Source organism: Pleurodeles waltl, chromosome 11 (genome assembly GCF_031143425.1).
Source record: "Pleurodeles waltl isolate 20211129_DDA chromosome 11, aPleWal1.hap1.20221129, whole genome shotgun sequence".
Taxonomy (NCBI): Eukaryota; Metazoa; Chordata; class Amphibia; order Caudata; family Salamandridae; genus Pleurodeles; species Pleurodeles waltl.
In genome coordinates, this window is record NC_090450.1 from 939,233,980 (window position 1) to 939,247,396 (window position 13,417).

The 13,417-nt window shown below is 54.0% G+C and overlaps 1 protein-coding gene across 2 annotated transcripts in view; it reads left to right on the top strand.

Moving 5' to 3' along the window:
- The first annotated feature begins 1,502 nt into the window (after positions 1-1,502).
- The window catches only part of CABP1 (calcium binding protein 1), a 186,625-nt gene continuing 174,710 nt past the window's right edge, over positions 1,503-13,417 (top strand). The window contains exon 1 of one of the 2 annotated variants that reach the window (XM_069215050.1): positions 1,503-4,351. In XM_069215050.1, coding sequence (XP_069071151.1) covers positions 3,272-4,351 — 1,080 coding nt within the window. In that variant the 5' untranslated portion in view covers positions 1,503-3,271. The remainder of the gene's footprint in view (positions 4,352-13,417) is intronic. The other variant, XM_069215049.1, reaches the window with a different exon arrangement.

Genomic DNA, 13,417 nt, shown 5'->3' on the forward strand with positions numbered 1-13,417 from the left:
CAATCTGGAGACATGGTGAGAGGCGTGTGTCAGTAGGGCTGGGGCAGACTCAGTCCAGTGTTTGAAGGTGAAGCGAGCCTGGGGATGAGGTCACACTATGCATCGTCGGCTGGGGGCGAGAGATGGAGGGGTGATACATCTGAACAGCCCCTTGGACTGGATCAGGGTCAGTCACATGGAAGGCAGAGGCGTAGGCAATCAGGAGACATGGTGAGAGGCCTGTGTCAGTAGGGCTGGGGCAGACTCAGTCGAATGCGTGGAGATGAGGTCACACGTCCAAGGTTTCGGGAATGAAAGGGGGAGGGACGGGGAAGCATTGCTTGTGTGTCTACTGTGACCAGTAATTGGGTTTTGTGCGCCCTTCCCCGCAGAGACAGAAGGAGGGCCTGGGTGGGTGGCGGATACCTGAGAGGACTTTCCTCTCCCAGCTCCGCGGCGCAGAAGCAGCTCTTGTCGGCTGGGAGGGAGTTAAAGGACCGTCAGAGGCAGCCGCGGCTCTGTGCAGGCAGGCAGGACAGGCAGCTCTCGGGCAGGCAGGACAGGCATCTCCCGGGCAGGCAGCCCCCTGCTCCAGGTGCGGCCGGATCGCCTTTCCCGCCCTTTGACCGGCTGCACCTTTCACTCGTGCTCCGGTTGCCCGTTAAATATTCATCGCCCCTCCGGCGCTGCATTTATTGCAGCCCCGCTCCGGCCCAGGCAGGCAGCAGCCCTCCGTCTCAGCCACGGCCCCACCGCCCGGACCCGGGCTCAGGTACCGGCCGCTGCCCCGGGGAGGGGGCAGGCAGAGGGAGGAGGGGTGAAGGGGTCGAGGCAGCGAGAGAGGGGATGAGGCGGCGAGAGAGGGGGGCTGAAAAAGAGGCAAACGAGGCAACAGAGGGGTGGGAAGGAGATTTAAGGGGCATAAAAAGGGCGAGGAGTGCGGCCTGAGGACTGAGGAAAAGGTGTGAGGGTTAACGGCGAAACAGGCGACGAAGACGTGAGACCAAAAGATAGCGGGGAGGGAGTGAAAGAGAGGGCTGGGGAGACATAGGTGGGAAGGGGTGACAGGAGACGAGGAAGAGGGGGACCCAGAGGGCGGGTGTAAGACAGGGGTTAAAAGTGATAACTAGGATAGAGAGGAGGAAACACTGGGAAGAGTGAGGAATGAGAACATAGAAGGGGCAAGTGAGAACGAGGGGCAATAAGGGTGGGGGTAGAAGTGAGTGGGGAGTGGAGGGGCGGAGAGGGAAGAGAACGGGATGTCAGAGGTGAATGAACGAGGGCTCGTTGAGGAAACGTGGCGGGAAAGGTCTCTTTGTAGCCGGGCTTAAAGGAGGGGACAGAGGCAATAGCTTGGGGGCAGTGAGAACGGAAAGGGACAAAGTACAAGTGGGATCAGGGCTAAAGAGGGGGCCCCGGAGGGACTGAGGTGTCGGGGAAAGCACGTGAAGGGATGGAGATGAGAGGAGAGCAGGGGTGGTGAGGGACGGACACGTGCAGTGAAAGTAGCAGTGAGTGAGGGCAGAAGTTTGGAAGCTGAGGGTGGAAGGCAAGGAACTGAGGAGTTACAGGAGTTTTGGGATGGAGACGTGAGGTAGGGAGGGCAGTGGGGGAGGGGGCTCCAGGGGGCGAGGGGAGAGTGAGGGAGCAGAGAGGAGAGGGGGCAGAGAGGGCTCGGAGCAGGGGGAGAGAGGAAGCATTCAGGGAGGCACTCCCCCGGACTGGAGGAGGAGCTGTCCCCCGGGCCCCGGTGCTGAACAGACTCCTGGACTCAGGCGGCCGTGCTGAGAACCCTGCGCCTCCCAGGGGCGAGGACCACGCACCTCCCGGGGCTGCCGGAACGCACCTCTCTATGCTGTGGAACTAAGCCCCCCTTGACTGGCAGCACTTCAGCTCAGCGTGTCCCGTTCCGCCTGGATAGGACGCGGCTCAGGGTGCATTCCGTACTGTCCTTGCCCAGGATACCTCCACCTTACAGGCCAAACATCACCTGCGGTCCTCAGGTCTGAGGTCGCCTCCCTGGGTACGGACACTCTCAGCATCGCCCCCCACCGCTTGAACTCTTCGCATGCCCTCCCTTGCTTGGCTGAACGAGAGCTTCTCAAGGCCCTTAAACAGGGACCACTTCCGCCCCCCGACAACTCCAAAAGCTGGTCGGACCACATCTCCCTGGGCTTGAGGACATGGCTAGCACCAATGAGTCACTGGGGTGAGGACATACTCACTTCCTGTGGCTAAGGACACGCCCACCTTTGAGCTGAGCGCATCTCCACGCCCCTTCTTCGTGCATGGGCTGAGGACTTGTCCATCTAAATGGGTTGAACTTATCGCAGGACACCTTCACAGAGCTCGCTCCCAATCTTGGCTCTAGACATATCTACGCGCCCAGGCAGAAGGCATCTCTCCCCTGAGCTGATGACACCACCCTACCCTCTAGAAAGATGACTTTGCCTTTCTCCGCGGCTGAGGACTTTAATCCTCTTGGAATGAAACTTCCACTCCCCAAAAGTTTAACGACACCCCCAACACCTCGTGCTGTGGAGATGTCTAACCTCTTGGATTAAAGACATGCCTCAAACTCCATAGTTCTTGGACACTTCTCTCCTTCAAGGCGTGGTGCACCCCGCCTTCCTGAGCAGTGGACCTTCACGTCTCGCTGGCTGGAGAACATATGTCGCTTGCTTGACTGAGTTCATTGGTCGCTCCTTGGGCTTATATGTCATTCTTCTTGCTTGGCTGAATGTTCATCCACCGCTGTTGCTGACGCAATCTTCCATCCCTCATCTGATGATACCACTGCTTCACTGAGCTGAGGGACTCATCACATCTCTCCGTTAGGCAACATCTCAATGAATCTCATCTGTCGGTGGAGAGGCTTTGCCCCTCGCTCATCTCTGTGCAGCCCTATGTAGCTCAGCTGAGAGAGGCAACACAGTGGTCAAAGGGCATCTCCCTTGCTTTCAGCTGAGTGGCGTTTGCACCTCTCTGAAGCTGCAGACATCTTCACCCTCAATGGGTTGGGACTACCCGCCACCTACCCTGATCCGCAGAATCCTTTATCTTTAATTAGCTGAAGGCACCATAACCTGCCAGAACTGATCACATTTATATCACAACCCACTGCTTACGAGCAGAAAACACAGCCTCCCGGGATTGGTTCACCTTCCCCTTCTCTGGGAGGAAACCATCTCTGTCAGCTGAGGTCTCCTGACTCAGGAGCTACAGGCAGATGTTCAAATCCAATGGCACCTGACCTAGTTACCCCAGAGTGGAGTATCAGGTACCTTCAGCAATGACCTCTCCCATCCCTAAGAGTGAGTCCAAGACTTCCTTGCTGAAGTCTGATGGGAGCAGCAGAAGATCAACGAGGGACAAGCTGCCCAGCAGACCCCACGGGAGGGACGAGCCAGGGCTGGTTAGGAGCGTGGGAGATGACCCCGGTAGCCAGGACTACCAAGAAACAGATGCCAGCTCCAGGAGGCCACTCTGCCACCCTGGAGCCAACGGGCATCGAATGAATGGGTTAAGAAGGCGCCAGTCACATGGTGGGTCTGAGAGCCATCAGCCACCTTCTGAGGCGGACTCCAACATCAACCACAGCAGAAAACCCAGTAGGACTTCTAATGGAAGACCAGTGAGGTCACTGTCCCAGGGGGAGGGAGGCCAAGCCATAGCCCACCGAGAGAAACACAGCAATGCGTCCAATGAAAGAGAGGAAGACCTTGACCCATTTGAAGAAGGAGGTCCAACCATAGCCTACAGAAAGAAGTCATCAAGGACGTCCAATGGAAGCGCTGACAGTCACCAACTACCAGCAGACACCCACAGTCAGAGAAACTCAAGGGCATCCAGGCATCATCAGCGCCAAGGTCACCCCCAGGAACATGCCAATCAGATTCAACACCACCCAAGTCACCACCACCACCACCAGCCGGGAGACAACCACACTCATCTCCAGCTCCATCCCAGTGCTGTCCAGCAGCACCACCGCGCGTCGCCGCACCACCACCAGAATCCTAGCCACCGGTCCCCTCACCATCCTCCGTCCCAGCAGCAGTCCAGCCCCAAGCAGGCTCATCCCAGCCCGGTCCAGCGTCGCCCCAGCCCTAGCCACCTGTACCCCAGCTTCCAGCAGGAGCCTCCCCCGGTGGGGTCTCCTGGAGAGGAGGAACAGAAGCTGCCGCAAGAGTCATCCAACGGGCAGAGGGACCGCTCCAGCAGGGACCCTGTGAAGACCCCCGAGCGTTCCTCGCCACAGCTGGGGACTCCAAGTTCCAAGTCACCAGCCAAGACCGGTGGCAGCACCCAGTCTTTGGAGGTGGACCCCCTCTTCCAGCAGCTGAACCCCATCCTCAGCTCCGTCTTTGGCCAGGTAGGAACCATATGTTATTACCCCTGATTCACTGTGTCTGTCCGATGTGAACGTCTGTGGGTCACCGCTGCAGTGAATGTAAATGCACTGGCATCTGCCACGGGGCACCCCCTAAACATCCACAGCTGGTGCCCCTGTCTCTTTTGGGGCAGAAAGCCAAAGGGCATGGCCCTAGTTGAGAACATCTGGGGAGCAATGGTGCTTGGAGCGGTAGTGTTCTGCCGCCCTGGGGATTAGGATACAACGTGTTTGGGGAAAGAATGCGGATCTCATGTCATCTCGATATTAGGTGTCACACATCATCGACAGTCCCTTTAAAGTGCCTAGATTCAGAGTAGCACGAATGGGAGCTGTGTCCGCCCGTGACTGATGTGTGTCTTTCTCTCCACTGAGTAGGCAACGGGGGTGGGGAGATGGGGGGAGGGACAGACGAGGGGGCGAAGGGTCTGGATGCTGCTCGTGGCAGAGAAAGACAAGTCACTCTGAGTATTAAACGCTGATCCCGCAGTGTGAGTTTTAGGTCACGCGTGGTATTAAAATACATTCCTGCAGAAGGGCCGCCGCAGAGGAAGCAGATGACAGCAGAGTCTGCTCACGAGACACGCCATCTCTCTTCTGCCCACCCAAGGCTCTCACCCAACTACCCAAGGATCTCTCCCTACAACTACATACCCCCAGATCTCAACCTGACGGATCCAGCTGCCCTTCTTCTCTGCCCACTCCGTGCCTACCTACAAACTTCTCCACCTCTCTTACGACCTCTCTTCTCTGCTAACCTCTCTACCCACAAACATTACCCTACTGTGCCCGCCTGCCCTACACTTCTGCCCACGCATCACTCTACCAGGACATCTCACCCTCCCTTCTCCTCTTCAGACTTCTCTCTGCCCATCTGTCTCTCTATGCACAAATCTCACCCTAGAGATTCTCCTGCCACTCATCTCTCTGCCTCTCCGTCTGCTATCAAATCTCCCCCTCACATGCCTCTGCGCATCTGCACCCCTAAATATATCACCCCTCTTCCCAGTCTATGAACATATCTCACTCATGGCCCAGCTGCCTCATACCTCTCCCTACAACTCTCCCAAAACATGTTACCCTCCCACGTGCCTCACCTGCCACACCCTGTGCCCACCTCCCAGGCTACCCACAAACCTGACCCCAGGGTCTCCCCCACTTGGACCCACGACTAATACCTGCGCCTATCTACCATCACACCCTACAGCCACCGCCTGCCCTGCTCCCATCTCCCAGGATACCCACAAACCTGACCCCAGGGTCTCCCCCACTTGGACCCACGACTAATACCTGCGCCTATCTACCATCACACCCTACAGCCACCGCCTGCCCTGCTCCCATCTCCCAGGATACCCACAAACCTGACCCCAGGGTCTCCCCCACTTGGACCCACGACTAATACCTGCGCCTATCTACCATCACACCCTACAGCCACCGCCTGCCCTGCTCCCATCTCCCAGGATACCCACAAACCTGACCCCAGGGTCTCCCCCACTTGGACCCACGACTAATACCTGCGCCTATCTACCATCACACCCTACAGCCACCGCCTGCCCTACTCCCATCTCTCAGGATACCCCAAATATCACCCTACTGCCTCCCACACCCTCCCAACTCTGCCACTTCAGCCCACCCACAACCCCGCGGTCTCCCCAACACCCCTCCCCAGAAGCGCCCTTACTGTTCATGCAGTCCTGCCCGTACAGTTTCACCCCCAGAGCCTCGTTTCCATGTATCTCCTCCACACAGTCCACAAATCTCTAAAATACGTGTATTTCCTCCGTCCACCCTCACCCTGTCTCAGCACACCCTCCTGTCACCCCCCCCCCCCCCCCCCCCGGCATCCATCGACCTTTTCTCTCCTTTCATAAAACACCCTGGCTTTGTCGAATTCACCCCTTACTCTGCGCGTGTGGCACCCCTTATTTATCCAGTTCACCTCTTGCCCGCCCTCCAAGCTGCCTTTCTATATCTAAGTCATACCCTTTCCTCTCTCCCTAAAGCACGACTGTTTCATCAAATTCACCCTTACCCCTGTTCCCTGGGCACCCCGTCTTTAGCCATCTCAACCCTTGCTCTTATTCTTTCAAGCCATAAAGCACCCCCTTTTATCCAGCTCAGCTGTAAGCGTCTTTCCCTGGGGCACAGATATTGGCCTAAAGTCCACTCTTTGCCTTTTCTTCTTAGTGCACCCCCTTTCATCGATTTCACCCATTCACTGAGGCTCCACGTCATCCGTTACCAATCCCAGAGCACCCCCTTTCATCCGTTTCACCCTTTCGCTGAGGCTCCACGTCACCCGTTACCAATCCCAGAGCACCCCCTTTCATTCGTTTCACCCTTTCACTGATGCTCCGGCTCACCCTTTTCCATTCCTAGAGCACCCCGTTTTTATCCGTTTCACCTGCTACCCTCTCTCCCTAGAGTCGTCCCCCTTTCATTCAGTTCGCCCCACCCTCTTTGAAGCACCCCATTTTGTCTAGCTCACCTTTTACCACTTTCCAAGAGCACTGCTTTTTAGTCAGTTTCCCCCTTACCCGCTGTTCACAGAGCACCCCTTTTTATCCATTTACCCCTTACCATTTCTCCCTAGAACACCCCCCTTTTTGTTCAGTCCTTCAGTTCATCCCTTACTGTCTCTTCACGAGCACCCCTTTTTCATTCAGTTCACCCATTACCCTCCCTCCCTAGAACAGCCCCTTTTTATGCATCTCCTCCTTACCCTCCCTTCGAAGAGGCCCCACTTTTCATCCATTCCACTTCTCACCTCCTAGAAGCGCCCCATTTCACCCGGGTCAGTCCACACCATCTCCATGAAGCAGTCCTCTATTCTGGCTTCTTCCCCATATTGTAATGTATTGTAATGTAAAGTGGATTTGTAGAGTGCTGCTTGTCATACATAAGGGTATCTAGGCGCTGAGTAGGTGAGTGGAAGTGTGTGGTGAGGCTAGACCTGAATACAGGCAGTCTTGATGGTCCCTCAAGAAGACTGTGGTTTTCATCTTCTTGCGGTATTCAAGAAGTGAGGAGGCGGCCCTGATGTGTCGGTGGAGTTCATTCTTGGGTTTCGTCGGCTTGGTAGGAGAAAGATCGACCTCCTGTTCTGCGTCTGTGGATGCGAGGAGTGTGTGCAAATAAACGTGACTCTGAGGGAAGTTGTCCAGTGGTTGGTGGGAGTGAAGCCCGTGAATGAGGAATGCAGGTCCCGTGTTGTGTAGTGGCTTGCATGTGTGTGAGAAGTTTGAACTGGCAGCACTTGTGGATGGGGAGACAGTGGAGCTCTCTAAGGAGTGGTGTGGGTTTGGCACAGGAGATCGAGGGTGAGTCTTGCAGCGGCATTTTGGATGGTTTGGAATCTGTGAAGGAGATGAGTTGGGATGCCGGCGTAGAGTGCGTTGCTGTAGTGACATCGATTTGTGATTAGGGCTTGAGTGATGATACTTCTGGTGTCCAGTGGGAGCCACTTGGAGCCACAATGTTCTTGCAACCAACAATCGTTCGTTGTCACTACCCCATTCCCTCTCCATCTCATCTTCTCCCTCCCTCTCTACAGCATCTTCTTCCTGTCTTTTCTGCCTCCTCTACCTCTGCCCACACATCCATTTCTTTCACTTATCCCTCTCGGCACGGGCAGTTTTTCCATACCCCCTTCCCATCTGTAACTTGCCTCATTGCACACTTCTAGGAAGGACTCTCCACCAGCCTCCTAGTCCTACCTCACTTTGTCCCTCTTGGGTACCTCCCACACCATCCTTCCTCTCAGACTGTTTCTCACCTTCTCATATTGCAGCATTGCTCCCTCACCACCTCTTGACCACACCCCACATAAACACTTTATAATCCCCGTATTACTTAGTCGTGCATTGTGGTTTCCACTTTCTGTCGCTTGAGTTGTGACGCCACAATGCCTGCTGCCAACAAACAGTCTTAAAGCAGGTGAAGCAAATCTCCAACCACCACTTACGCAATTAAAGCTTTTCAGCTCTTTGAAACTTGATTGCCTGAAAATGTAATCATTAGCTGATTAGGAGATATTTATGGTTCTGCCTGATTTCAGTCGAGGAGCACAAAAAACTGCAGGTTGCTGCTCACTTTGAACCACAAAACTGGCTTTCAATTGACTTCTTCGAACTTCAAAAAATATCTGCTGTGAAAGACAAGCTGCATATCATGGTTTTTTTTGCATAGTAAGGATTCCTTGATCCCTGATGAGATGATTTCTTACTTAAGAAGCAGCCAGGGGGATAGCTATCAATGGTGCAGCAGGTGTAGTGGCACCGGGGCCCAGGGTTGTTAGGGTGTATGGCTGTATTAAACTATCCAGCCAGTGGATGGGCCCCAAATTACCTTGCTTTCACCAGGGCCCATGGAACCATTGCTACACCACTGGAAACAGCGAGAGACCACCAGGGACATTTAGGCGCGTGTACTAATGCTGAACGTGGCATGAGCAGTGGTTGGTTGGCTAGTAGCTCATTCGGGCTAATGTCAGACCCACTGGCAGCATTAAAGTCTTCAGGGCTGGCCTGCTGCTGATTTATTGCCACTGTAGCTGTTCACATATCTCTTTAGCACCACTAAAAGTAGACATGTTTCTAAAGTTACCTTGTGAATGTCACCTTCTGTGCTGCAGCTTCTGCCTTTCAGCCACCTTGTAAACAAACACATTCCCCTCAAAGGCACCTGTTCACAGCTCTTGTTCACAGTCTGCAATACTGCAGGAGGGGTATTGCGCCAGGCCGGTCACTGTCAGGGCTGCTCCAAACACCTTGGCTTGGAGCTTGAAGCACCCTGTCAAGGCAGCTCAAAGAAAAATGTTCGAGCCTCTTGGTGCACCCTGTCCGGGCCGTTCTAAGCACCTTGCCTGGGCTGCTCGAAGCACTCTGTGCAGCCGAGCAGCTTGAAACACCCTGTCCGGCCGCTCAAAGCACCCTTGATAGGCGGCTTGAAGCATTCTGTTCACACTCCTAGAGATCTTCAAGCCTGCTCACTGGAGGAAGCACTGTGTGTGCCTGCTTTAGCAATAGTGCCTACCAGCCAGCGTTGGACCTATAAAGTAATCTGGCAATGTCTAAAGCAGTGGTTCCCAACCCTTTGGCTTCTGTGGCCCCACACTTTATCAAGACTGGAACCCGGGGACCCCCACTGAATCATTACTGGAATCTGGGGACCCCTCAGTGTGTCATTATGGAAAGATGGGACCAAGGGCCAGATGTAGCAAAGGTTTTTACCCATTCTGTGTCTATGGGAAAAAGTGTTCGTACATATGGCCCCAAATCTGTTAATATTATTTATTTTTCTAAACAGTCGTGGACCCCCTGAGAAGGCTTCACGGACCCCCAGGTGTCCCCGGACCACAGGTTGGGAATCACTGGTCTAAAGGGCTGGTCTGACAGGTCAATGGGTGGGACAGTGGCTGTTTGTGGGTCTATTTTATGGCCTGGTGGACCGTTTTTACTGCTGATTTCCCCAATATTACCACAAACATTACTAGCAGCAAGCACAAATGCATCAAGTCTCCCACAACTTGCAAAACGCTTACACAGTGTGTATTTGCAAGTTCAAAACTACCCAGATTTGGAAATGTGGACCACTTTTTCAGCTATCTGATTCGCTAATGCGGCCACTTTTATTTTGGTGCCCCGGACTATTGTCTGCCCTAGTCCGAGCCTGCTGCCAGCATTCGAGTGTGAGAAGGGCTAGTCATAGTACAGGCACCTGGTTTAATCTGATGCTCAGGGGCCATGCTAAATGTACGCAAATGATGGGTTCGTAATAAGGCACAATAACTCCAAAAAATATGTGCAGGTATTCTTCCTCATTACGTCATCCGGATGTAAAACATAGAAATATGCCCAATGCCAGGGATGGCTTTAGGGCAGTGTGACCGGTGCAGCCGCACTGGGTGCTGACATGGGGGGGGGGGGGACACTGACCTCAAGGGGGGGGGGGGTGGCACTGTGTTTAGCCATAGTTTATGATTTAAAAGCACCTGCTTCAAAGTTGCTTGGACATCCTGCTTTCAGGCAGCAATAAAAATGTTGAGGTAATTCTTGTGATTAATGTTCCTGCAGGAGAGAAAGAGACTGGAGTTTTGTCCAGTGGCAGTTTGGACTCGCCATAAAGTAGTGCAGAGGGTTAATATGCCTGCTGCGAAGAACAGATCTGTATTTTATGTGGATAGCTGAGTGGATCAATACAACTAGCCTTTACCTGCGCTTTAAAACAAATGTGAGAGAGGGGCTATGGAGAATTGAGGGGCACTTTGTGAGGGAATCTGAGGAGGAGGTCGTAGGGGAGGGGGCTCCAAAAGAGATTGTCTCACCAGGTGCCACCCGCGCTAAAGCTGGCCCTGCCCAGTACCTGGCTAAAGTGATATTAACTACCAGATGTTTTTGTACTTACAACACCTTGTGGGTTTAAATGACCCTGCAAATGTAGGACAGTAGGGAAAGGAGAGAGACATCACACAAGAATGCATTATAAGAAGCAAAGTACCCCCTATCGTGCAAAACGATTTTGCAAGTCATGCGAGTGTTTTGTGACCCTACTTGGTTATGGAACTCCGCGGTGTCTTGCAATGTTTTCATTACGTGAAGTAGGGTGCACTTTATCTCATATACAGCGCTTACTGAAGGCATACAGCTTCATGGCGCAATATGTGAAACATGATATTATAACCACAACACAGCAGGGCTCTTTTTGTCCAATCAGGAGGCACTGCTTAGTTTAAGACAGGGTTCCCTTCACCGTTGGGCCCACAAACTGTGCTGCTGAACTGTTAATAGTGAAACCTAAGCAGACATGGCTACCCCCGTGCGCTGAGATAACACTGATGCGCGTGTAAGCACGTGAAAACAGGCTCAGCTAGCAAGCAGAAGGCAGAGCGACCAGGTGGGACTCCACAAAGCGATGTTCATACTGTGGCGCCGTGCACGGGCAGCAAGGGTCGGCGATAGCCCGCCCTGGGTCCCCTACGCAGCCCTGCTGGGTCACTTTGGAGAGGAGAGAGACTCGTGCAGAAAATGTCCGCGGGAGGTGGGGTGGCTTCACCCCCACAATCCGGTTAGTAGTGAAGCAGGGGTGCCATGGGGCCTAATGCAAGAAGGGAAAGCACGCCCCCCACCCTTTGCCCAAATGGGGGGATAGTAAAGGAAACACGTAATTGAAATGTAGTGGGTCCCTGGCACCCCTATGCCCGGGTGTCACTTCACCTGCTGCACTCATGATAGCTACGCCCTGAACCCTGTCCACCCCCATTATCCGAAAGCCCGCCCACCCCCTATTGCCGCACCCCTCTTTCCCGTGCCCCACCTTGCAGTCCCTGCAGGAGGCTGACATCCCATAATAGGTAGATTGGGTGCTCGTTCGGAAGCCGCTGCTCGGGAAATGTTGAGTGGAAGAAAAACTGAACGGCGGGAGAGGGGGGAAGTGCATCCAGATTATACCCTGCGCGCGCTGTCCTGATCAGCAGAGCGGAAATATGTCAATTTGTATGAATGTAAAATGACTGCCAGAGTGGCACGTTACCCCCCGCCCCTGCCAATCCACGGCACTGTCTGCCCCTGCGAGCAGAGGGGCTGAGATCTGTCTGTGCAGCTAGCGCCCATAGAGATCTGTGCAGAGATCCGTCTGTGCGAGCAGCCCCTATAGAGACCTCAGCAGAGATCTGAACGTCCAAGAAGACCGGACTGAGATCTGTCTGTGCGACCAGCCCCTATAGAGATCTGTGCAGAGATCCGTCTGTGCGAGCAGCCCCTATAGAGATCTCTGCAGAGATCTGTCTGTGCGACCAGCCCCTATAGAGATCTGTGCAGAGATCCGTCTGTGCGAGCAGCCCCTATAGAGACCTCAGCAGAGATCTGAACGTCCAAGAAGACCGGACTGAGATCTGTCTGTGCGACCAGCCCCTATAGAGATCTGTGCAGAGATCCGTCTGTGCGAGCAGCCCCTATAGAGACCTCAGCAGAGAGCTGAACGTCCAAGAAGACCGGACTGAGATCTGTCTGTGCGACCAGCCCCTATAGAGATCTGTGCAGAGATCCGTCTGTGCGAGCAGCCCCTATAGAGATCTCAGCAGAGATCTGTACTTGCAACAAGACCGGACTGAGATCTGTCTGTGCGACCAGCCCCTATAGAGATCTCTGCAGAGATCTGTCTGTGTGATCAGCGCCTATAGAGATTTCTGCAGAGATCCGTCCATGGACCCATAGCGGGATGAGATCTGTCTGTGCGACTGGCGCCTATAGAGATCTGTGCAGAGATCCGTCTGTGCGAGCAGCCCCTATAGAGATCTCAGCAGAGATCTGTACTTGCAACAAGACCGGACTGAGATCTGTCTGTGCGACCAGCCCCTATAGAGATCTCTGCAGAGATCTGTAGGTGCACCAAGAGCGGACTGAGATCCGTCCGTGCAAGCAGCGCCTATTGAGATCTCTGCAGGAATCACTCCATGCAAGCAGAGCGGGCTGAGATCTGTCTGTGTGACTAGCGCTTATAGTGATCTCTGTATAGATCTGTCTGTGTGAGCAGCGCCTATAGAAATCACTGCAGAGAACCGTCCATGCAAACATAGCGGGATGAGATCTGTCTGTGCGACTAGCGCCTATAGAGATCTCTGCAGAGATCCGTCCATGCAAGCAGAGCGGGCTGAGGTCTGTCTGTCCGCCTATAGAGATCTCTGCAGAGATCTGTAAGTACAAGCAGAACGTCTGAGATCTGTCTTTGCGACGAGCGCCCATAGAGATCTCTACAAAGATCCGCCCGTGCAAGCAGAGCGGGCTGATGAGGTCTGTCGGTGTGAGCAGCGCCTATAGAGATCTGTGTAAAGAACTGTCTGTGAGAGCAGCACCTAAAGAGATCTATCCATATAGAGGTCTTTGCAGAGATCTGTCCGTGCAAGCAGAGCGGGCTGAGATCTGTTTGAACGACTAGCGCCTATAGAAACCTCTATAAAGATCTGACTGTGCAAGCAGGGCTTATTGAGGTCTGTCTGTGCGAGTAGCCCCTATAGAGACCTCAGCAGAGATCTGAACGTCCAAGAAGACC